Source organism: Oppia nitens, unplaced genomic scaffold (genome assembly GCF_028296485.1).
Source record: "Oppia nitens isolate AA-2021 unplaced genomic scaffold, nextdenovo-longstitch-racon4-pilon3 scaffold17_pilon_pilon_pilon, whole genome shotgun sequence".
NCBI lineage: Eukaryota > Metazoa > Arthropoda > Arachnida > Sarcoptiformes > Oppiidae > Oppia > Oppia nitens.
In genome coordinates this window covers 1,194,817-1,221,429 of record NW_026533196.1, presented here as the reverse complement: position 1 = coordinate 1,221,429, position 26,613 = coordinate 1,194,817, and the positions used below count along the sequence as shown (strand labels likewise).

At 23.7% G+C, this 26,613-nt stretch overlaps 4 protein-coding genes across 7 annotated transcripts; 1 reads left to right on the top strand and 3 right to left on the bottom strand.

The window, feature by feature from the left end:
- Positions 1–4,625: 4,625 nt before the first annotated feature.
- Positions 4,626–10,727, bottom strand: LOC128965614 (voltage-dependent L-type calcium channel subunit beta-1-like). 3 transcript variants are annotated; one of them, XM_054312342.1, is made up of 9 exons: positions 10,648–10,727; positions 10,518–10,562; positions 7,168–7,290; positions 6,880–7,002; positions 6,576–6,807; positions 6,137–6,496; positions 5,910–6,061; positions 5,729–5,824; positions 4,626–5,659 (listed from the first exon to the last, which is right to left on the bottom strand). In XM_054312342.1, the coding sequence occupies exons 2-9, from the start codon at positions 10,527–10,529 to the stop codon at positions 4,904–4,906; spliced, it is 1,854 nt and encodes a 617-aa protein (XP_054168317.1). In that variant the 5' UTR covers positions 10,530–10,562; positions 10,648–10,727; the 3' UTR covers positions 4,626–4,903. The 3 variants fall into 3 exon arrangements, with proteins under 3 accessions (XP_054168317.1, XP_054168319.1, XP_054168318.1); XM_054312344.1 differs by lacking the exons at positions 10,518–10,562; positions 10,648–10,727 and adding an exon at positions 7,377–7,579; XM_054312343.1 differs by lacking the exons at positions 10,518–10,562; positions 10,648–10,727 and adding an exon at positions 7,412–7,579.
- Positions 10,728–11,864: 1,137 nt separating this feature from the next.
- LOC128965524 (beta-1,4-galactosyltransferase 1-like) lies at positions 11,865–13,083 on the top strand. Its single transcript, XM_054312230.1, has 2 exons — positions 11,865–12,105; positions 12,176–13,083. The coding sequence occupies exons 1-2, from the start codon at positions 11,865–11,867 to the stop codon at positions 12,943–12,945; spliced, it is 1,011 nt and encodes a 336-aa protein (XP_054168205.1). The 3' UTR covers positions 12,946–13,083.
- Positions 13,084–13,324: 241 nt separating this feature from the next.
- Positions 13,325–15,969, bottom strand: LOC128965362 (peroxisome proliferator-activated receptor gamma coactivator 1-alpha-like). Of its 2 annotated transcripts, none has more exons than XM_054312037.1 (5): positions 15,805–15,969; positions 14,576–15,248; positions 13,655–14,512; positions 13,506–13,592; positions 13,325–13,447 (listed from the first exon to the last, which is right to left on the bottom strand). In XM_054312037.1, the coding sequence occupies exons 2-5, from the start codon at positions 15,246–15,248 to the stop codon at positions 13,362–13,364; spliced, it is 1,704 nt and encodes a 567-aa protein (XP_054168012.1). In that variant the 5' UTR covers positions 15,805–15,969; the 3' UTR covers positions 13,325–13,361. The 2 variants fall into 2 exon arrangements, with proteins under 2 accessions (XP_054168012.1, XP_054168013.1); XM_054312038.1 differs by lacking the exon at positions 15,805–15,969 and adding an exon at positions 15,522–15,790.
- An 8,123-nt stretch (positions 15,970–24,092) lies between these two features.
- On the bottom strand, positions 24,093–26,613 carry LOC128965522 (calpain-C-like). Its single transcript, XM_054312229.1, has 8 exons — positions 26,403–26,613; positions 26,196–26,322; positions 25,936–26,111; positions 25,008–25,859; positions 24,762–24,928; positions 24,573–24,689; positions 24,356–24,503; positions 24,093–24,292 (listed from the first exon to the last, which is right to left on the bottom strand). The coding sequence occupies exons 1-8, from the start codon at positions 26,611–26,613 to the stop codon at positions 24,093–24,095; spliced, it is 1,998 nt and encodes a 665-aa protein (XP_054168204.1).

Here is a 26,613-nt window from a genome sequence, read left to right as displayed (position 1 = left end):
AAACGTGTGGCACAGATATCGATGTAATTTATTTTGTTATATCTTCTGGTGCTGTCAATGCTATCAAACAAAAACTATAGCAATACCTGTGAAAACATAACTAAAGTCAAACAAATGTTGATTACATAAAGTATTGACACATTGGTCCTAAAAATAAAGTTAAACATACAGTACATTGACTATCAAAATACAATTTATTATAAACCTATGCTTAACACATACCTATAAAATATAAGCCAACAAATACCACAATCTTTCTTCTAATTTTACATCACTTTTTAAGGCATTGTATTATATATTATATTAAATATGTAGAAAATATGCTATTTTATGGATAATATTTCAACAAATATTTTTTTCATCAAAAAATATTTTAGTTGTTTTCTATTAATTCAGATTTGATGAATCACACAAACATATACATCACATATAAATTACAATACATGTACTAATTTTACATACAGTATATAAATTCATACAATGCAGGTATGTCTTCAATAAAAGTGATATCACGTTCGCAATTAAATCTAATTTTTGTACATTAATTGACTACTTATGATTGATTCACTGTTAAGATCCGGTTCAATATATTAACAATTTTAAATTTTAATAATTAAATTAATATTACTATTAAAAAAAATTATTAGTAAGTGATCGAAATTTTATTATTATATACTACTATGTGTATAAAAGTGTATGAATAATAATTATATGACATAAAATATTTAACATTTTAACAATAAAATAATATATTAATAACCTTTAATCTGTTTGAAGTAAATTAGCAACTATTAAAAATTTACAAATATAGTATACTGTTATAACTGTACTGGATCATTTTTCTTCTTATTTGTCTAAATACATTGTACTGTATATTAACAGATCAGCAATCAAACAACTAATTTAAAAATATTTATCAAAATGTCTACATTTATTAAGTGCATTACTCGCAGTCTCTCTTAGAGTGAATAAATAAATCTTAATTTTCACTTTAAAACATTGTTTATATTAAAAATTTTAAACATTTATAGTTTATTAATAGTATTAGACTCCTATTAAAATAACTTCTATATAATCTTATATAAAATATTTGATTTTGTTAATTGCATTTATAATTTTTATCAACATTTTATAATTTAGCTAAATAAATAATATTAAAGTTTAAATTAATGAAAATATCATTGATAGTTTATGTAACATTTCATCGAGTATAGAAATATATATATATATATACTATAAGTTAGCCATCATTCAAAAATATTGCAATTTATTAAAATGTAATCAAATTGTCGGCTAACATATAATTACTATATACAGTATAAATACACCGTTTATTATATTAACATAATTGTCATTTATATGAATTCATTAATCATTATTATAATATGTCATTGTTTTTTTGTTGTTTTTATACATACATTTATATTTATTAACTTTATATATGTTGCAACTTTTATAAAATATAGCATTTAAAAGATAACAAAAAAATGTTATAAAAATAATTTGAAATAAAAAATAGACACGAGCATGAAGTGAAAAATATTTTTTTATTTATCAATCAATTATGTAATAATAATAATTATAATAACATAGTTTTTCTTTTTTTTCTTTTTTATACAATCAATATTTTAGGGTTTGGCATAAAATAATAAACAATTTTTTTGTTCAAAGGATTAACTGGTTTAATGTTTAGTGAAATACCTTACAGTATAATAACATTATATCATTTATATATTTATGTATATAATAAAAATGAATAATACATACAAATGGATTCAAAGATATATTGTAATCAAATATCACTATAAAAGTAGAATCAAACATCATTTGAAGTCCACTCATATGAATTATTTTACAAATATTTATAAACATTTTTAAATATATTTTCTAACAAATTTTCGTATCATTTTAAGGATAGTTGTTTTAGTTTTTATTAACTTTGTCATACTATATATATATATATACTGTATACTAAAACAATTTTTTAACTAAAAAATTTAAAGCACAATTTTTTTATTATTTAAAAACAAATTAATTTAAAAACTGCTTTTCAGTGATATTAGTAATAAGCATCAGATTTGGGGATCATTTGCGTCATATGAATGAAATTTTCGATAATAATAACTGTTTTCATTTCCATCAAAGTATTGATTATTTTTAAATTTTATATATTGATTAGTAGTGCTATTATAAATTAAGTTTATATGAGATAAACAAACAAAAAATATCAATTTTATACTGTATGAGTTGCTTTTATGTTATAAAATTTAGTTATAAATCAAGTTATTATTAATATTATTGTTTGTTGTTGTTGTTGTCTAAATTAAACCATATATTTTGAACAAATGCCTACTAAATGCATAGTAAAGATTCTTATGGATGAATCGGATTTCAGTACAAATAATTAAACATTAATTAATTAGAGAATTAATTTGTTGTATTATATTATTAGAAATATTTTTTTAATGACTTTAAACTTAAACTCCAAAAAGAGATAATCAATCAAAATTTTTTTTATTGTTTTGTTAAAATAGAAAAAAATTAGTAAAATCTGAAAAAGATTTCTGAAGAAAATGTTTTTTTGTTTTGTTTTGTATATAACCTTTATATTTATCTAACTAAATAAAAATTGTAATCAAATTTATTTTATTTCCCAAATTTATATATAAAATGGAACCAAAAATTCCTAATTAAAACTAACGGACAATATATTTATGTTTTTACACAAATATTTCCCACAAAATTCATATAAAATTATCATAAATTTTAGAAATTATTTATTTATAATTTTAAAGCGGAAATTCTCATATTTATAAACACAAGACAAATATATTTTCTCACAATAATAATACAAGAAAAAATCAATTTATTTAAACAACTAAAAATTATATAATTTAAAAAATAAAATCTAAAGTTTAAATATTATAATAGATTAAAAATTTTAAAATTATGAATAATTATTATCACTAAACTAATTAAATTATAATAATAATGATAAAAATTCTATCGGATTCGTTGTATAGTTAAAATATACAGTTTAGTAGATACTTATAAGTATTTATTATAGCATATATTTTATACAAAATTTTCTTAAATATATTTTGAAGAAATATGTGTTAAAATTATTGTTATATTTTTTAATATAATTTAGTTATGAATTTTGTGAGAAAATTATGTGCAAATTATTGTAATAAAGAGTTGGCATTCAAAAGGAGTATATATATATATATATTATATATCACGGGCTGAAAATCAATTGATTGAATTGAGACAATAATTGGTAGACTTGTATATATATATATATATATTATTTATTTATATATACTGTATATGAGAGCGCAATTGACGCATGTATTGTGTGCCACTAAATCATTGCTAAATTTACAACCAGAAAACAGTTCAACAAAATGGTGACAAAACTTTTGATTTTATTTTTGTTTAAACTTATTGGGGATTTATTTTTTTATAGCTTAGATTAATAAATCTATTTTAATTACGGTTTTTTAATTTTTGTTTGTTTGGAAAAAAGATAATATTTTTTGAGGTGAAAAAAGTTTAATACATTTATCTGTAAATTTTGTTTTTCTTGTTTGGTTAGATCACTGGTTATAATCGGCAAACTATTTCTGAATATAAAAAATACAATAAAGTCATAAATAAAAATACTTCAAAATTAGAAGTTATATATATAACAATCGGTAAATATATTTGGATTAAAGCTTAAACTTTAAAATTAAGATACAGTTTAAAACAAAATATAAATAAATAAAGCAATGAATTTAGAAAATCAAACATTAATTCTGTTTCTGTGATTTGAATAAATAATTTTCAGATTTAGTGATAAAAATCTTAACTTTTATGACATAGAGATAAATACAACTAATTTTAACGGCAAATATATAAATATTTATATTACTGTATATATATGCTTATAATTATAGTATAACTTTCCTTAAAATTTTTAACAAATAAACGATTATATATACGTTTATTTAAAAAAGAGAGTCTGAAATATTTGGTTGCAAACGGGATAAGCAAATTGTATTTATAAATATAATAAAATATAATCAATAGTAATAGTAAATTTAATTATTTGTTAATTAATTAATTAATTTTAATAATAATAATAATAAACAATTTCAAGAAATGTCTCTAAAAATCAATAAAACGATTTGTTTAAAGGCATATATGAGTTAATGAATTAATGCAATCGTCAAGAAATGGTGACAAACCCGATGTCTTTAATGGGAATATGAATTGTTGTTACTTAAGAAATATGTTGTCATTTATTATAAACAGTGGTAAACAATGAGCTGAAACTATGAGAATCTTCTGGTTCTTTGTCTTCACTGTTCAATAATCTTCGTCTTTATTAAAGTATTCACTAAACCGTTCAATGATTTAGTTGTTAACATTGCAAAAGAACTAATAATAACAATATATTACAAAAATTTCTTTTAGGTTTTTTTTTTTGTATAATTCACTCATTATTATTATATTTAAATTTTATATATATTTATATAAGTGATTCTTGAATAGAAAAGCAATTATTATAATTTGTACACAAATGGTATTTATATATATAATCAATAATATTAATATTAATCAGTAAACAAAATCGCTTTTCATATACTCTTTCAACAACTGGTCACTTGAAAAGTGCAAACCAAACAACAGAACTGATTGAACCACTGATCGACGTCTTGGACGACCACATCATAACCATATGAAACAACATATTTTTGTTATACTTTGAGGCATAAAATATATAACTCATTATTTGGTAACAAAACTACAGTATTATCGCAAGACATGTCTTCACAAATTGAATCACATATTTAAAGACCAAATTAATATATAAGAGATGAAGCGATCAGAGATTATAGTCAACTCTCGGATCACATCACAAGGCATTCATTGTAATTCCCGAAGTATTTCTCGAGTTGTTTTGTGGTCTGCGAGTCATATCATAATTGCTATGAAACGAGTCGTAGTCGTAATGGCTTTCCCTTAGAGGCATCGCATCGACAAAGTCTTCGTAGGATTCACTGTATTTATCGTCGGAGTAATTGCGGGACGAGTGATGCGCCCCTCCGGACAGCCATTCACTGCGATCACTAAAATCTTTATCAGCAGTCAAATTATTGTCAGGTATTTCTCTATAATGAGATGACATTGAAGGCCCACTTGTAGTCATATAATAGGGATCATCCATGGGATCAATACCCGGTCCGTAAGCACTTGTAAAATGTCGGGTTCTGTTTGCACTAACACTATAATCACGAGCTGTCCTCAGCTCCTGGTGAGGAGCGCCGTACATATCAATAGGAGATTCGTGGTCTGGAGTACAATCGCCAACAACCGGTCGCATCGTTTCATACCTGTCCACATGATATCTCACAGGCGACTCATTCATATTATCTCTCATTAATGCTGGACTATCAGGTCCAGAGTCGTTGAGATCCACTCTTCTGGCCATTTGATGCGGAGATGATATCATTGGCATAAGTGGAGGTCGAGAGGTGGTCACTGTTACTGCAGATGTCGAAGAGGCTTTGATGGGTGGATGAGTTGCTCTCCAATACGCCTCAAGATATTCAGCTAAATGTTCGCACGCCTCCTCTAATTGATTTTCATCGAGTAATACGTCAAACATTTCCTAATAATAGATTTTTTAAAATAAATATTAATTTAAATGCAATTTCAGTTAAATAAGATTAATACATACAACAGGACATTGGGATAACTTTTCTGCGGCAACCATTTGGACGTTTAGATTCCGAGACTGAGACTTCCCGCGAGATTTTATTAGCCTTTGCAATACCTTTTTATATAATTAAGTTATATTTATAGTAACAAATATGTTGTTTAGATAGTTAATGATAATAAATGATAATAAATAATGATACCTTAGGTGATGAGATTTTAAGATATACGCAAATAGGAGCTAACGATGTCTTTACTAGTTGTGAGGGATGATTAATGGTATCACAATCGAGAACCACTAATTGCATGGTTCGGGCCAACTCAAAGATACGCTCGATCTCGGCCTGAACTTCAGCTATAATTTCAACATAAAATATTACATTTTTATTGCTGTTTTCATACAGTATATGGACGAGTGTTGATGACGTACCCAGACATGAGGACCGACTATTTGAGCGCTCCATAAGAGCTCTTTTACTGGGATTGTTGAGTAACGAGCGTTTCGCTAGAGATATATCGGCACTGACGCGGGTTATTATAATCCGTCCCTCGAATCGGTGTTTTAAATAATCAAATAAAGCCTTTTGCATCATATCTGTCACTTCATAACCTTTAAGGGAAGGCCCAACCAAAACTACCGGACGCATTGAAGGCACGACATCATATGGAGGAATATTTTCAGACTTCTTGAAAAAAGGTTTTCTTCTTTCTTTAGCCGGTGGTGTCGATAGCGCTGACTTTCCTAATCGGGGATTGCCATCACTATCATCCATATCAATACCATTTTGATCTATAAATTGTTTAATTAATTAATTAATATACAGTATATATTTATTTAAAGACAATTATTATAAGAAATTATTTCAAACCCGGTGTGGGAGGACTGGAACCGCCGGAATTGGATGAGCGGGAAGTGATGAGGACTTCGCTAACCAGTCCTCCTAATGTAGAACCGGAGTTAGCTTTACTTGAATATAGTTTACTTCGACTCGTCTGTGTTTGTTGTAGTCTAAGAATTTCCAATTTGACGGGACTCGGGATGAAACCAACATCACTGCCTTCTTTGACAAGTCTGCCGATCCACCAGTCGTTGTTGTATTTCTATATAAAAAAAATTTACAATTTTTATTAGTCATATAATTGATATATTTGTTTATAAAATTTGTTAATTACTTCTTTGATGTGCAAGAAGTCTTTGATGCCAAAAGAGACGGCATATCCATGAATGGGAGAGTCGTCATCAACACTGCCATCGTATGACACATTAGTCCGAACGGCAAAAGCGACGGGTTTTGACTGACAATCATATCATTTTAGATAAAGTTAAACATAATATTTGATATAAGATATGACAAGAATATCAAATAAATGCATCAATTATTAACACATGTATGCAATCCTTTATCGATTGCACTGTTATCTCAACAAATAAGACATGAAGTGATCATATAGTATACAAACCCTGGCTTTGTCGAGCTGTGTGAGGGCCAGTCTCTCCGTTTCCCTCCTCATGGCCTCTCTTTCATCATTCAATGACAGCTCGGATGACGGCTGACTATAGCTATAATTTGAATCCCCGGAACCCTATCATCGTATCAATCAATTTAAATAATAAAAATAATACTTTCATAAGATATGCATGAATTTTAGTGAATATTATTCAAAATTACGATAAATTCTTTAGAAATTCAAATAAAAAAATTACAAATTTCATGATAAATATTGTCGGACGACATCAGTGGTCATAATTAAACCGCAAAGGTTTGCCACCGATTGACCACAAATTGCGGTTCAATTGCGTCACATAAACAATGAACGCGTGAATTCAGTTCACAAAAAAACCAAACCATACATTACACACACACTATATATACATTTTAATTATATATATATATTAATGTATATATAGTATATACTCATTGATAATGTGTGTATAATATATTGGTGTTATAATAGAGTGAATATTCTGTTAGTGTGTTAGCTCTAAATAAGCTCTAAATACTGCTAACTATGGGTTACTAATCAGTTGCTTATATCACACCAGAGGGCGAATCAATCAAATATAATAGTATTTCATATATTAATTCATATAATATTATTGTATTATTATTATATTATAAATTATCTAAAAAATCTTCGATTCATGCAATATATAGAAAAATTCCTCAAAATTTTTTAATATTTTTATGAATAATACATTATTTTCAACAACAAAAATATTATTAAACGCTAGACAGAGACGTGCATTACAAACAAATACTAACATAAAAACACATTTTATATAAACCTAAAACACTTCTTTAATATAAACAATAAACCTTATGATTCATTTTACTGTATATTTACATAATATTATACTGTATAATATAAGTTATAATATGATATATAATATATATTATATATAATCGTTAAATTTGTTTTGTTTTAACTCAAAATAATATTAAATTTTTTAAATTTCTGGATTTTAATTAAATACTATAAACGAGGATTATAATACCATTATTTTTTAAATAAAATTTTAGTGTTTTTATATTTAATTTTATTAAACAACTTTTAAATAGCTTTTATTCTTTAAAGTTTAAACCTAATAAAGTAAATAAATTTTAATTAGATCAGCAATAAAATACAAACACTATTTGATAATAGAGTATATGTTTAAGTAATTTATTTGATTAATAAATCTCTAGTTATTCATTAACTTAATTTGAATATAACTTAATGTGTTAATTATAAATATATATATATAATATATATAATTTTTTTTAATCATTTATTTACTTAATTTATAAAAAACATGTTAATATATTGTATTTTCCAAACAAATAACAAGGATTTTTAGTATATACTGTATGTATAGAATAAATATTGTGTGTATTATATATATACAATATATATTGGCAAATACATTGTTTGCAATAATGTACTTTTTATAGGTTTATTAAAAAATAAAATAATAGATAAAATATATTTTATATTTTCACTTAAACCAAACAACAATAGCTCAGTCATAACAAAACGGAATTCCTTTAATTAATACAAGTCTCACAGGAAATGAAGATTTTATAGAAAAAGAGATTTTAAGAAATTATGATTAAATTGTTTTCAATGATTATTACTTTAATGGCCTTTATTTAGTTCTAACGCTTTTAAAACAGTTATTACCAGTTTATGAAATATATCAATTTATGATCTGATAGTAGTATAATATACAGTATATTTTGTTGGTAAAGTAGTTGTCATAATAGTTTAAAATGTAGAGAATACTAAAATTATAAAATTTATATATTCAATTCAATTAATTTATGCAACTTATAAATTAAAAATATACTGAATAATTTATAATCTACAAATAATATTTAAAGTTCAAAATCAGGTTATATTAAAAATATTAAAAAAATATATTAATAGGTGTTAAGCAATGTTTTATTTTTAATTATGATCAACTAAACTAACTGACTTTTAACAATATCTATTAAGAATTAAAATAATTATTTTATTATTATTATGAAATGTGTTGTCTTATTATTATATTGTTTCAAAATATAATAAATATTAAAATCCAGAGAAACGTATTTTTAAAATTATTTCTTTACAAAATATATTAAAATTATAAGAATATCATATAATAAATAATGATATATAGTATTTAAAATTAATTGATTTTCATGTTAACATCAAAATAGTTATGACATATACTTTACATTATATTTGCTATAAAATATATCATATAAACATATAAAACAAACTATCATATTAAGCGACATATAATAAATAACCTTAAATTTAATAAATTATTTTTATTAAGCCATATTTCGCTATTAAATTTAAACAACGAGTATTATAACAATTAATAAAAATAATAAACTTGCATTTTAGATTTTTTTGCTCATAATAAAATAATTTGATAATATTACCTGGATCAATACTAAACATTAAAATGTGTAAACTTGTAACTATTAAGTTTTCATGACAATAATTATTTATTGATACATAAAAATTTTCTTATTGCATTAATTAGTTTTTTAAATTATATATTGTACTGAAATAATATATTTAATGCAAAAAATGCATTAAACATTAAATAAAAAGTTAATCTAAATTTATATTAAGTGTTATTATTTTAGCTATTAAAACAATTCAAATAGTTAACTAATAATAATCTGCAAAATTTGATTTTTTTGAGTTAAATTTATTAAGTATATGTACTGTTTATATACAGTATTTACAATAGAGCTTATCATCAAAATAAATCTTATAATTTATTCATTATATTAGTTAATAGTTATAATTTTAACATTTTTACAGTACTTCCCTATTAACAAATACACAGTAATATAATTATTCTTATTTATATTTTTTTATATATAATTTAAATTATTAAATAGCATAACATACTGTATATTATTTAGATGTGATAATCTTATAATCATCACACTATCAATAAAATTATTTGATTAGTATATAACATTAATTATATTTTTAATTATTCTCTAAAATTGGCAAAAAAAATAATTATTTAACTTTAATAATAATTTAATTAGTAATATTAATAATGACCACAATAATTATTTAATAATAATAATATTTGTAAATAAAATAAGGTGCAATAAAGCGTTGTACTGTATATACTGTAAATATATAAATAAATTATGCTTATAAGTGAATATTAATGGATATAATTGTACATAAATTAAATATAGTATAAAAATGATAAAATTTTGAAATTATAAATATATTAATGATATAATTAATGTATAAATTGTGACAATAATTGTTATTATAGAGAGTATATGTCTTTAGTCTTCACTCACCGAAACATCCATTCAAATGAATGCATTACACATTCCGTTAAATGCCTGCAAATTATATTGTTTTTTAGCAATTGTTAATAACATAACACTTAATATTTATTCAAACAAACAATTAATATCTAATACATACTAAACTAATTATTGGACGCACACCTAATTGTGACATTAAATAAGATACAAACAAACATTGGGTTTGGGAAATGGCATTCAAACATTGATGTGACAAACATTTACGTAGTATATACTGTATATGCAGTATATAAAACAAAAATTGCATACATTTTTGTCATAATAAATAAATCATATGCTAATTCATTGAATTATAAAAACATATTATTATTACAATTGGGTTAACAAACAAATTTAAACACATAAATGGAAACATCAATTGATTTTTTGGTTATTAATAAATTATTATAAATAGCTTACCTTAAATTAATGAATATAAATATATATATATACTTAAGTACAGTATATATATATATATTGCTGTGATATTGTAATCGCCAGCAATTATACTAAAATGACTAATAAAAACAACACTAATCAGGAGATTACAAAAAAAACAGTTTAATTATATTTCAAAACATCGTATATATACTGTATATATATTATATAAATATCATTGTTTTAAATACATTTTCAAATATTATAATAACAAACAAATATTATATACACAATATAATCACATAATTGCTTATTAATATTCATTTAACAATTCAATTAATGATTAGCCACTTATAGAGCTATTAAAACAATTGATAAATACAAACATAACAATCATTAGAAATCGAAATAAATAATATCAATATTTTATTTGTTTATTCACTCAAAAGCATTACATAAACACAATATAATATAAGTATAAGTATAGAGTGTTTGATGAAAATACATGTTTAGTCATAACCGTAGAGCACTGTTAACACACATTATATGAGCGCTCATTACTATTACCCGTAAAGCCATCAGAAATTCTATTCAAGAATATTCCACACAAATTGCTATTCAATGCATACATTCAATACATTACAATATTGTACTGTATATACAGTACTGCACTATATATATGATACTAACGTTATTATTATACGACCCATAAAACACATTTAAACTGTATATCAAATACATGTATTAATTTATAATAGAAATTGATATGTATTTTGAAATTAATCTTATGATTCAAATAATTAATGATTCAAATTATTAATTAATATCTGTATAGAAATATAACTTTAAACTTTAAATATACAACAAATGACAGTTAATTAATTAATTAACTTTTAAATAAAAAATATATTTTTATTAATTTTGTTAAATAATGTTATATAAAAATATGTAACAAATATAATGAAAATATTTCGGCTGAAAGTGTTAGTCCGAGACCTGAGACTAACTGTTTGTGAAATTTCATTATTAATATTCTTGTTTTGGGCCACTGTTTGGCCCATAGTTTTCCCGAACTGGATGTCGGGTCAGACCAAACAAGTGAGTGATAATGACATTATCAGTGATATCGAAATATGCAGTCATGACTCAAATTTTACTGCCGATGACCGACCAGACTGTCCATTAATGGCACCGAATTTAGGTAAGAGTTAAATAGAAATACTAATAATAAGTAAAATAAATGTTTTATTTTTACTGATTTATAACAATAGTTTCATATTTCGATGTTTTAACCAAAATTGACAATCAGTTGATTGAATCGATTGCCGCAAAGTATGACATTAGGATTGGTGGTAGACGTGAGCCAAGACATTGTCGAAGTGGACAACAAGTGGCTATTGTTGTGCCGTTTAGGAACCGATGGACACACTTATCATTGTTTTTACAACACATGCATCGCTTCTTAAGCGAACAACTCATTGATTATACGATATTTATCGTCGAACAGAACGACACCAAAGCCTTCAATAGAGGAAAACTTTTTAACATCGGTTTTGTTGAATCAAATAAATTGCAGTCATTTTGTTGTTTCATATTTCACGACATCGATGTCCTGCCTATGAATCAAAAGCAACTCTATTATTGTTCACACACTCCAAGACATGTTTGTTCTCATTTGGATAAGTTTCGGTTTGTTCTCATATATCCAAACTTGATAGGAGGTGTTGTAGCCATTACTAAGAGTCACTACCAATCAGTTAATGGCTATTCAAATGGTTTCGAGGGCTGGGGTGCAGAAGACGACGACTTTTACAATAGAATTCAAGCCAAGTCTTTGATATTAACGCGATGGTCGCCACACATCTCCCGATGCATTATGTTGAAGCATAAGAGACAGAAACCCAATCCTAATCGTAAGTCTCTACTTGAGTCGGGAAAGTCATTGTATGATACGGACGGACTTAATAGTCTTGACGATACATATAAAGTTGTTGCTATTAATTTTCAACCATTATATACATTAATAAAAGTCCAATTATAATAATGTTAGCAAAATTGATAAAATTTTAATATTTATCAAAATCAATATAAACAACTTAAAGGGATATTATCAAGTGATGATCTTAAAAATCATAAATACAATAACATATGGACTGTATATAACATTTTGTGATACTAACGGAAATCAATTTAACATTATTATTAATAGTATTACTGTTAACCATTTTGTTAAATTACCGGTAACTCTATTTTTTGTATATATTTTGTAGTAATAAAATAAATAATTTAAATTTCCAAAAATTAATTCATTTATTCATGAGTTCGATAATTTCTAAAATTTAGTAAAAAAATTAATCTTTAAATAATTGTCAATATAAATTCATTAATGATGTATTAGAATTTAATTAATCTATAAATCGATTAAATTATAATTAAATAATTTACTAAATAATTGGATTAACGGGTAATCTTTGATTTTGTTCTTTGAAGTAATGAATCGAAATCCATGTGTTCTGACCTGAATTTGTCGTCTTCAGCATAATCTGTAATGTAAAGCATTGGTAACAATGCATCAAACAAAACAATTTATCAAATATTAACCTAAGTCTGAGTAACGTGTTTTACAAAACTGTCGGCGACCTCCAAAGCTTAGATCAAACTTTGGGTGCCGAGTGTCCTCATTTGCATCTATATTACAAAGACAATACACATCAAATAAAACAAGTAAACAATTGCAATACAAAACATACGTTCAATGGCCTGACAGGCGTCACTCCTATTGACAAATGTGACGAAAGCATAGTTATCACCATAATCTCTGAAATGAACGCTAACTTCTTTAATGGTACCGAACCTACAAAACCAATGTCTTAAATCATTTTTGGTGGTCCCGTCGGGAATCTTTCCGACGTAAATGATTTTTCTTTCGTCAATGTCTTGCTTTCCTTTATATGGTAATGCATTTCTTGGTTTTTTCATATTATTTACATTTCTCTTATTACGACTATTATTATTATCAAAACTATTTTGACAGTAAGATTCCTTCAGTGATCTCTTATTTGTAAACTCCTTGCCTTTACTATTATTTCTCATAATACTATTCGTTAGATTAATATTTCTAATATTACTGTCATTTGATTCGCTACTTAAATATGAATCACTAGAAGAACATGAACTGCTTCGCGAAGATCTCTCAGAATCTGATGAACTATCAACTGATGAACGCGTCGATACTCTACGACTTCTTTGTGTCGATGGAATTGAATAAATCTTCTTCATTGGTTCTCTACTTCTCGATCTTGACCGTCGACTCAAAGAATCCTTTTCTAAATTATTAGATTTATTATAATTCGCATTATTATTAGTTTTAACTAATTGTTGTGTCGATGAAGTGTTTGTTTGATCAGCAATTTGATTCATTTTAAGACTATTATTATTATCAATTAAATCCAAGTCTTCATTTAATAAATAATTAGTTATCAATGAATTAACATCTTCAGTGTCGACATACTCTCCCTCTTCCAACTCTTCATTAAATTCAGATATTATATTAATGTCAGAATGTTTAGTGTTGTCCTCAAAAAACACTTCCGAAACTTCAATATATGCTATAAATATGAATAATTATCGGTAAATATAACAAAAATATATAAAATAATAGTTAAACAAACCGTCATTTAATTCAATTAAAATATCTTCTGTCGTGTCGTTATTGTCATTAAAATCAAGAAATCCTTTCATATAATCAGGTATTTTGTCAAATGTGAGTGTACTTTGAGGACTCGGATCTATGTCTGAATTTGATAGAAAACTTTTGGATAACAAATAATCGGGTATTTTATTATAAAGTTTTTCGTTGTCATTGTTGGTCACTAAACAATAATCGTGTTCTTGTTGTAAATATGAAGAGATGGCATCGATTGTCTTTGATTTAAAGTTCAGTAGAGAACGCTTTGCCGGACTTTTCTTAGGTTTGGCCAACAAAGAGATGCCTTTACTCTTTGAAGTCGACGATCCATTTGTCTTTGATTTACGAACTTTTGGTGATATAACAACCGATGCCTTTTCCACTTTAGTTTCAGAGTTGGCGACATTAGTCATGTTACCGGCGCTGTAATTAGTGGTTTCGTTGGCCATAAAATTAAGTCCACTATTTTGTTGTTCTTCAAACATGTTTAGCAATGTATCTATACTTTCGGCCTCTAAACCAAACTCAAAGTCCGATCGGGACAGCGGTTCACTTAAATCAAAGTCATCCATTGTGTCCATAAGTGTCGAATCCATTGTGAAAAAATCACCAAAACATGAGTCTATAAGACTTGGATCCAAGTCTTCGGAAGTCATCTAAATGGACAACAAAAACAAAATATTTTAAGTCTGCTATCGGACCACATCTTCACCACATTTTTAATCATAATTATTCACTTTTCAACAATAAAACAGACGAAATATGATAGAAAAATAAGTGATAATAAAGAGAGTAGTAATCAAATGATAAAATTGGTCACTAATATCATGGATGAAGACAATGGACATCCATATGTCTAACATGTGGTTCAATGCAAGCATTGCCTTACAATTGGGCGCTAAATATCACTATATCTCACATTAACTTACATTTAATTTGCTTTTAATTACAATAATCAGTTCAATCAAATAAAAATATCACATAAATTGGTTACTTGTCATCACTGGTTGCCGTCAAGTGTTAGCAAATTTAAGACAAATAGAAATCAATAGTTGATTGGGAACTACACGTGGACTCGCCTAAGGCATACATATATAGACAACACTTACAGTCTAACTGTGCCCTTATTGTTACACTTTATTTCATTTGATTGGCACTCAGATATCATTGACTGTTGATGTCATGTCCATCAAGAGTTCAGTTGAGACTTACCTTCAGCGGTGATATTAACGATCAGTCACTCGATATTAACGGACAACACATCAGACATCACTTGAAAAATATAGTATAAATAATTAGATAATAGTTGTGTTGTAATACAGTGTATGCCTTATAATGCAATTGAGTGGCGCTTTAATACACTTTATGGCAAACATGTGATTCATGTGCTTCACTACTATAGCATGGATTGCATACACATTGTGTGTAAAGAATACAACTCTGTATACAATATACTAGTATATCATTACTTTTAGTATTCAAATACACTAATCATTGTACACATTGTATCGTATAGTACTGTACTGTACAGTACTATACAGTATTACCGGTATATCCATACTGTAGTCAAAGTTTATTATAAGCACCGGGTATTACATTACCAGTAAATATAGAGCACATGCAGTCAAATGGAGTTTTCCATTTAATATACATTTACAGTATATTATTATAATGTATAATAATGTTGATAATAGTGACAAATGATAAATTAAATTATAATATTAATACTAATACTGTATTTGTTTATTAATTAAAATCTCATACTTTATTATTATTATTGATGCAATAATATTGTATTTAAATATATTTTAATACTGTATATAGTTTTAGATATAAACAATAAATTGTCAAATTGCCAATAATTGATGTTTCAATAGATTTATGACATAAATAATTATCATTTATATTTTTATCATTATCATTGATAGTATTTTATTTTATAATATTTCAAATGTTTAAACAATTCTATTGTAATGGCATTTCAATAAATTATTTGATTGAAAAATAGAATATATTTCTAAAAAATATTAAAAAATAAAAAGTTTATAAACTCCTTTCAAACAATTGTTTTTTTACCAAATCATAATTGTCATCATAAGTGTAGACTAAATCTGTTAAACTTACAATAATTATTAGTACTTTTAATTAATAATGTATGACATTAAGTTTAAAAAGTATTTTGTTATTATTTAAAAATTAGTATTTCTAAAAATTATTATTAATATTATTATTAAATTATAATTTAAAAATAACATTTTTTGTATTTTTAAAACCAAAATGAGACAAAATCTTGTTGGACAACATTACTTCATATAATATTAATACTAATACTGTACAGTATATTCCAACTAAAATATAAATCATTTCATTATTAGATGAAATATTAGTATATAAAAACATTAGAATAGATGCTCCCATGTGCCTTATCCAGGTGGCATTAGTGTAGTCAAAAATAAATCGTAATGTTGTATATGAATGGCTAATGCAGTATAATATTTAGTACGTACTAAACATTTTAGTACGTACTAAAATGTCTCTTAAAATAGAGTATACTTTAGTACGTACTGAAATATTTAGTACGTACTGAAATATTTAGTACGTACTAAAATGTTTAGTACGTACTAAATATTATGGTACATTTTTTAACTATATAACTATATAACTATACTGTTAGTTAGTTAGAAAAATAGTATCTATATTACAATAGAATCAAATATGATTTTAATTGATAGTTAATAAACTAATTATTATATAACTTAAGAGTACTCAAATAAAATAATTAAATGATATATTAATCGTATTTTATTGTTGTATTTTTGTTGAACAATGAAATTAAATTTAAACAAAAAATTTCATATTAATTAATTAAATGTAATATTATATAATTAAATGAATTAATTTTTCTTAGCACTTTTTTTTAATTTTAATACATAAATTTTAATATTTAATTTTATCGGATTTAACTACTTATTAGTTATATTTTCTCTAAGCGATTTCAAATCAATCAAATTTATAGTTAGTTTAAATATTATCGTTAAATAACTCGTCGTCTAATGCCATTTCTTTTGATAAATTGTTGAAATCAATTGTCGAATCATTTGATTTTTGGTAAGCATTTTCTTTGGCAATAAGATCAGAAAAAATGTCTCCGAAAAATCACTTGAAAATTGTGTTGTTTTCTTATTAGTTGTCAAAACTTTAGTGTCTGTTTGATTGGTATTTGGTTTGCCATAAATTCCTAAATCTGAGATTAATATCTGAAAACAACAGACTTGACATTGATAGTAAATTTAAAGGCAAGTAATGCTTAGAACTTGAGATCAGTTGATATGACTTAAATGTATTAACTGATTTTGTATTAAATCCTATATCCGATAAATCAAAATCAACAAAAATGTTTACAATTTTTTTGTATTGGATATCAAATCAGTTTTTGGTTTCTGTTTCAGTAGAGTTTCATTTTACAGCACTGACTTTGATAATTATCATCACTTTTATCTATCATTTTAGAAATTAAATTAAAACCAATATATTATATTTCTATTATAAATTATTTACTTTTATGACATTTCAATTATAATTACATGACTCACATTACTCATAAGCACATAGTATAATTGTAATAAAGTAATTTTTTATATAAGTTTAAAATAATCTATTACTTTAAATTTAGTATTTTTTTAACTTAAATTTACTTAAAAAACAATTATCTCAATATACAAATTATATAATATTTAAATATTTTTTCGTTGATATACGTTAGTTAAAATTTAATACTAATATACTTTTTATTTTGTTAGTTTTTTAATTTAATAATAAATAAAATTTATAATTTTTCAAATAAATAAATAAAATTTTATGTTCATATATGTGCTACAAGTTGTTTTATTATTAAAATCATTAAAATTTACAAATATATATAAAATAATGTGTAAAAAACAATATTTATCAATTTATATGCAATAAAATAAATATCATAAAATACATTTTTAAAACAATATTATATTAATATTTGTATCTTATATAAACATTATTTTTTACAATTTTTTTATAAAAATAAACTTAATATGCATTACTCTGAAATTTATATGGTAAAATAATTATAATATATTTTCATCTGTATCTTATATTTGTTACTTTTTGTATAAATAGGATTATTAAATGTATTATTTTTGCATCAATAAATGCTCCAAAAAATTTATAAAATTATTATTAAAATAAAATAAATATTTTAGTAAATATTTATTTTGTTAACTTTATGTTTGCAATAAATAATTGTTTTGTATTGATTATAAGTTTTTGTTTTGTTTAGATAAATGTTTTGATTATAATTGTTCAATAAATTCATTATAAATAATAATGTGTGTATTTATAAGTTTATAATATTTACTAATAGTTTATTTTATGACAATTTTTTTGATAGAACCTTATTAATACATTTCAATGTATATTTAAATATTATTATATATTTTAGTTAATGATAATGTATTCATTTGTATATTTGACTATTTTATTAACAATAATAAATTAATTAATTTTTATATTCATTTAAATATTCAATTATTAATTAATCAAAAATTAATTAGAATATATTAAAATAAATAAAAAATTATTTTAAATCTAAAACATTTTATAAACTTTAAATTAAAATTTTAATTTTTATAATAAAAAATTGATTTTGTAATTCACACATATATATAAATAAATTTATATATCTATTTTTATTTTATAATTTTTCTTATGGTAAATGCTTTGTAAGTTGATTATGATTTATTATTTCTATAAATATTTATAGCTATTTATGTTGGATAGATGTAGATGTAGAGAATTATTTCATTGCATATCTATTTTTCTATAAAAAAATTCTACAAATATTTTTTAAATAAAGTTTAATTAAATAAATTATAAAAATAAACACAAAATATCTAATATCAATTAAACTTTATTATACTCTCAACTAAATGCATATGTATTAAATTAGTTTTGTGATTAATAGTTCATTTTAATGCTTTTCCTTTTATATTTTAGTTTTTAAATAAAATTTGCCTATTATTAGATTATATTATATGTGAAACAAATACAATAAAAGTATTGATCAATAATCATTATTAATGCAATAATGCACTATAATATATCTACTATATTTTAATACGGCTAAACTTTTTTTTAATAAAAATTGACCCTATAATAAAATTAACATTAAATTGAATAATTAAATACATAAACATTTTTATGCATTAAATTTAGTTATGATTCATTAAAATTTATATCATACAATATCAATGAGAAATAACATAAATTTCAATAAATATTAAATTATAAATATATAAATTAATTATTTACTAAATTAAAGTTATATATTAAATAATTATTTTAAAATTTTTACAATATTAAAAACAATTTCAATAAAATTACTAATATTATTTAATGCTAAAAATAACTAAATAAAATATAAAATTATTATTATAATACTAAAAATGGTTTTAAAAAAATTATATATAATTAAACATGTATAACACAACTTTAATCAATGCTAACAAATAATACAAAATTTAAATACAAAACAGATCTTATAATTCATGTATATTTGTTAAAAGAGTGTTATATAATATTATTTAAACATTCAATAAAATGAATATAATAAAATTACTATTGTAACTTATTTAGTTGTAATATATATAAAGTATAAAAATTCTAAAACATTTTACTGCATAAATGTATTAAAAATTTGCTCAACTGAACCCTATATGAAAACTTACTGTTGTTTTTTATAACTCATTATTTTATTATATCATTAATTCAATTGAAGTTTTTTCAAATAATTATTTATAACAAAATAGAAATAAAAATTATTTTTGTAACTAAAAAATATATAATTAAATTCATAAATCAAAACATATAATCAAATAAATTTGTATACCAAAAATATAAATTACAATTTAGATATAATTTTTTAAATGTTAAAAATAATTCATTACATAAAATATTAAATTAAAAGAAATGATTATTTTTTTGTATTATTTAAAATTTAAATAAAGATTTTAAAATTTATAATCAAGTACTTAGGAAATTATTTTATATATTATTCATTTTGATACTAGTATTAAAAATGATAAAATAAAATTAGAATTATTTAATTGTCTATTTATTTTATTAAAGTAATATAAATATTTTATTATTGATTAAATTGAAAACAATGTTAGCAATTATATAAAACAATTTATAGAAATGTATATCTTTTATAATATCAAAAAATTAGTAATAACAAGTAAACTTTAATCAAACTATATATTTAATTATACAAAATAATTTTTATACAAAATTTGTTAAACATTTATTTGTTAACAAAACAAATAAATGAAATAAAAACTTTTAGAAAAAATTAATCAATTACATTAAATATTATATTAATAATGTTATAAATTTTTAAAATAATAAATATTATTTAATATTTATAAATATTATACATTTAATTATATATAATTAGCAGAAATAAGATACAAATGATAATAAAAATTATGTTTAATTTAATTAAATTATAAAATATATAAATATACCTATTTAAATATGTAAATATTAATTTGTTATTCCTTTAAACATATTTTTGTAAGTGTAAAATCTTTAATAAAATTAATTTATTTAATTTATAAATCTAACTATAATAAGTCTTTTTATATTTAAATTGGTTAAAATTATTATTTTGTTTAGTAGCAAATTTTAGTGCAATTAACATCAAAACTACTAGTAATTATATTATAAATATGAACACATTTTATTTATTTCTTTAAATAAAATATACATAGTATTTTTAATTAAGTTAAAAATTAACAGAAACTGTAACAAAATAAAGTCTAATAAAAATCACTGACAAATATTTATTTTAATTTTTTTAATATTGAAGTTATATTATTTGGATATTAAGCTAGTTTGCTAGTATAATTTTAAGATTTTTAATATAATAATTGTATATAAATTTAAATTATTACGTTATTACAATTATACTGTTTCATATGAGTCATGTTAAATATGTATTATAAATAATGATTTTAGTTGTTAAAAAATACCAGAAACTGTAACAAAATAAAGTTTATTACATATTATATTTAAGTATATCAATGATATATACTAAATATGTCAAATATAAATTAAGAATTAAATAAAAATAATTATGAATATAAAATATGACATTTAAAATTTTATTTAGTTATATTATTTTTGAATCGTCTTATATGGTATAATTAATATTTAGTTAAATCCGATAATATAAAAACAATTTTTTACATATTAAATTAAAATGAAATTTTTTTAAATAAGTTTAATTATAAACGATTAATAATTATTAAATTATAATATATTTTATTATTTTAGTCTAATACAAGTAGAATAATTAAAATTAAATTATTATCAATTATAATTATATTAGAAAGTATTATATAAACTTTTTTCTAATTAACTAACAGCATAGTTATATATTTTTAAAAAGTACCATTGAATAAAAATCCATTGCTCTCCACAACATATATATACATACTGTACTAATAGACTATCTATACGTTAGATATACTGTACTGTATATGTATTGCTTATGTAGCATACATTTTAGTATACAATTGTCTCACTCAACTGTTGTTGTACTTCACTCACTGGTATCAAATTAGATTGAGTTGAGGACATGTTTTGTTGATCAATTGACGGTACAATTGGCTGATGATAACTGTTTTCAGTTGATATGTCTTCAGATATATCTAAATCAACGCCTGTCTATTCGTTATCGTTAGTCACTTCCATGGACTCTTGAGTATCGGTTTCATACATATTTTTGTGACCATTTTTCTGTTGATTTGTAATATGTGTCAAAATATTGACATCTAATTTAAAAATAAAATATTAGTTGTTTCGGTTATTTATATATATATATATATTTAAAAATATAAAAAATACTTACGATCAAAATCACATTTATTTGAATACATATTTAATAAACTAAATTATAACTTTCTAACGGTATAAATAATAAAAAAAATTTAATATTATTTAATTATTTTTAACGACATAACAACATCATTGATATCCATTGTTTTTCACAACACATATACATACAACACTATACAATCAATCAATCAAACAGACTATCCATACTATTGATATACAGTACAGTATATGCATTGCTTACGTATCATACATTTTAGTACGTACTAAATATTGCTCTCCACAACGCATACATATATACTGTACAAATAGACTACCTATACATTTTTCTGTTTCTTTCTTTTTTTTTTTTTTTTTTTTTTTTTTTTTTTTTTTTTTTTTTTTTTTTTTTTTTTTTTTTTTTTTTTTTTTTTTTTTTTTTTTTTTTTTTTTTTTTTTTTTTTTTTTTTTTTTTTTTTTTTTTTTTTTTTTTTTTCTCTCTCTCTCTCTCTCTCTCTCTCTCTCTCTCTCTCTCTCTTTTTTTTTTTTTTTTTCTCTCTCTCTCTCTCTCTCTCTTTTTTAGATATACTATACAGTATACCAGCATTACTGTTAATATTCTGTATAGTATATGCATAGCTTATATACAGTAAATGGCTTTTAGTTTATGATAAATTCGCCAGGGTCAGCACCTGACGGAGCATAAAATTTTAATAAAAGTTTATTTTCACAACTCAAATGGGAGCTTCTATTCTAATGATACATTTATAATTATAAAATATCATTATATGTAATAATATGATTAAATTATATATAATACGGTATCTGTAAAAGTTTTATTTTCTATGTAATGTAATTTTAAATGTTAAAATTTGTTGCTTTTTAATAATCCTAAATAAAATATAGCAACTATTTTCTAATTTTTAGATTTATAAATTGGGAAAATTGAACTAACTTATAACAATGTTATTAATTGTACAATAATGTAGTATCAATTATATGCTAAATATTATGATGGTAAAATAACCAAGGTTATATTTATGGATTACAAACCAGGATTTCCCTACCATTTCTCTTATAAATTATATAATAATATATTAAATATTATATAATATTAATTTCATATTTTTTAATTAAAGTATCAATTTATACAATTTCCGGTTTAATATAAGAGAAATTGTGTCAATTCAACAAATACTAGTTTTTTAATAATTAGTTTATTAAATATCAATAACAATAATTAATTGACTATTAATTTATTAACTAACTTATTATTATTATTATTACAAATTACCATAATGGTTTTATATATAATATATTTATTTTTATTAAATAATTTAAATAAATTTTATTCAACGTAAGTAATAAATTTTTTATAATTTAAATAAAAATTTGAAATAGTTTTATAAAAAACAATTTGAATAAAAACTTTGATAATTTAATAACAGAGTATATATTTATTTTAAATTTAATATAGTTTTACATATTAAAATAAATTAAAATAATTTTATTTGTTTTTAAATATAACTGATGTCAACAGTGAGTGATATGGCTATTGAATCAATAAATATATAATTTTATGGCAATTTTTGTTACTGAAGTGACACTTTGAGGAACTCCGGTAACGTTAACTTAATGTATCCGTTATGAACCGGGTCTTTATTGTCAAACATATTGAAAGCCATCACCAAATGCAGTATCGCTGCTACAAAGTCACCAAACCTTAGGGTTCCGTCTTTTCGCATATACCTCAGCGTTAAAGAAGACAGGATTTCAGTATTCAGTTGAAAACCTTTAGAAATAATATATATATTTATTTGTTGACAAAAAGGTTGAGTTTTTTTAAATGACAAACCGATATCATTGAGTGCTTCGTGAAGTTTTTCTGCCCGAAGAATACCAGTTGTGCTTTTGGTATGAGTTTTGAAAGAGTTTTGCCAATTCCTTAGTGAACACATTATATTTTTATAATCATTATATTTTAGACGACCGTTTCCACAGCTCTACACACAAAAATATATGTATTTTATAAATAAATTCAACTGAAAAACTAATATTTTATCTTTTATTACCTCTAATGTAATGACTATTTGACGACAAACATCAAGAGTGGCACAAGACTTGACGTAATCATTTGGCAAACATGTCTCCAAAAGCTCTTGCAATTCAAATGCATTTATAGTTTTGTTCTGTGATTTGCAATTAAGAGGTTATTAATTTGAATAACATTTTTAAATCAAATAATAATAATAATAGTAAACCTCATCAGCGAATTGCATGAAGAGAGCCTCGTATTGAGCAAACTTGTGGTCAAAAGATGCCGGAGCTTTGCTTATAGCAGGCTTTATGATTGCTGGCGTATAATCCATTTGTTTAATTTTTAAAGATTTTGATGATTGCATTCGTAGTGAAAACTGTCCCTCTTGTCCTATAATTACAGGAAATTTAGTAATTAAATATATATATATAATTAATATTTATAATTGCTATTAAAAATCAATTAATACCGGTTTCATATGTTGTGGGCAATAATACATAAGTTCCCGACTCTAATGTTGTCCTGAGGACAACATATTTACTATTTATATACGAAGAGCTAATGAGTGATTTATTTTTCTTAAAGAATGATTTGTCTAATTTATTGTCAATATTATTGGGAAGCGTTAGCTTTACCGGTGATGTATATAAAGTAAAGCCAATAACTTTAGCCTCGAGTAATAAATGTTGATTCAGACAAATGACAATCTCATCGGTTTCGGGCAAAAAAAGTTGTATTTGAGGATTAATATGAAAAGTGTCAAAATTATTCCGACAGCCGCCAGCCGTCACTCCTTTCTTCCAATTGCTTCTTAAGAACTTCATGTGCCACGGATTGTGTCCTTTAAGGCTCGGCTCATCCTTACTGGTCTCCAAATCCAAGTGAATCACTTCCAATACCGTAAACACTTTGATGAACTCGTTAAAAGTCATCCAAAACTCTCCATCAATTGTGTATTTGTGATTGAATTTATTCTTAATGTCTTCGCCGACACTCTTCCACTCAATAGAGTCCTTATTCCACGTACCGATGTAGTCATTGGACAAACCAATTGGATTTCGTAGTCTTACTAATTGAACGATATCTCCATTTATGGGCTCAACTTTCTCAATGGCCATCACTCGGTAATTATTTCCAATGACTATACCGTTGGCCATCTTTTCACAAACACTTCGATTATTGGTCTCAGTCGACGATTCTTTCTGAACGACTGCTGTTATGATTGAAGTCATACTCAATAATTTGCTCATAACATCCATAAGTCTTTGTGTGTCTTTTATAATAATTGGTTCACTTATACCACCCGTCAAATCAGCCAAACCTTATAATCAAATTATACAGAATTTAGTATTAATTAAAATCGATATATAATTTAATTGTTTAATATTTGATAATACCATCCAAAGAGTTTCCGTATTTGAGTGCTTCATAACTTCCATGAAGTTTAGAGTAGGCTTTCTCAAGAAGTGATGGCCAATATTGGTTGCCGTGAAGAGAGTGAATAAATATTAGTTTGTTGTTAACCGTTGGTAACCTATCGTCAACCAGAATCTCTTTCCACTCTCCGTTCCACCTTTTATTGAATATATCAAAAATATCAATAAATATATAGTCGAGTCCTTAAAATTTTGGTTAAATGTTATCTAAAAAAACCCACCAAATCCTGAAGCGAAACATTCCGCAATATTCTTCGTCATCAAAACTTTGATCGGCCGGAACTACTCTATAGAACAGTCCTTTGGTAGTTCTTAAGCAGCCCATCACTGATGTCAACCAGTGATCACCTAATTGTTATAAATTAGACAAATTTAAATACCAAACGAAAAGACAATATATAGCAATATACTAATCGTTTAATTCATACCGAGTTTTCCGGCACTTAAATTGCAATAATTGTTTTGAGTTTCGGTGAGAAAGACAGGGTTGGAACAGATATCTTTCGGTCGCTTCCATACAAATTGAAAGGGAGGCGTCTCGTGATAAAAGACTGACGACTGATTGCACGCAAAATCTATGTCTTCATAAAGTTCTCCTTTTTTTAGGAGACTTTTTCTCAACTTTTCAAACTCAGTCAT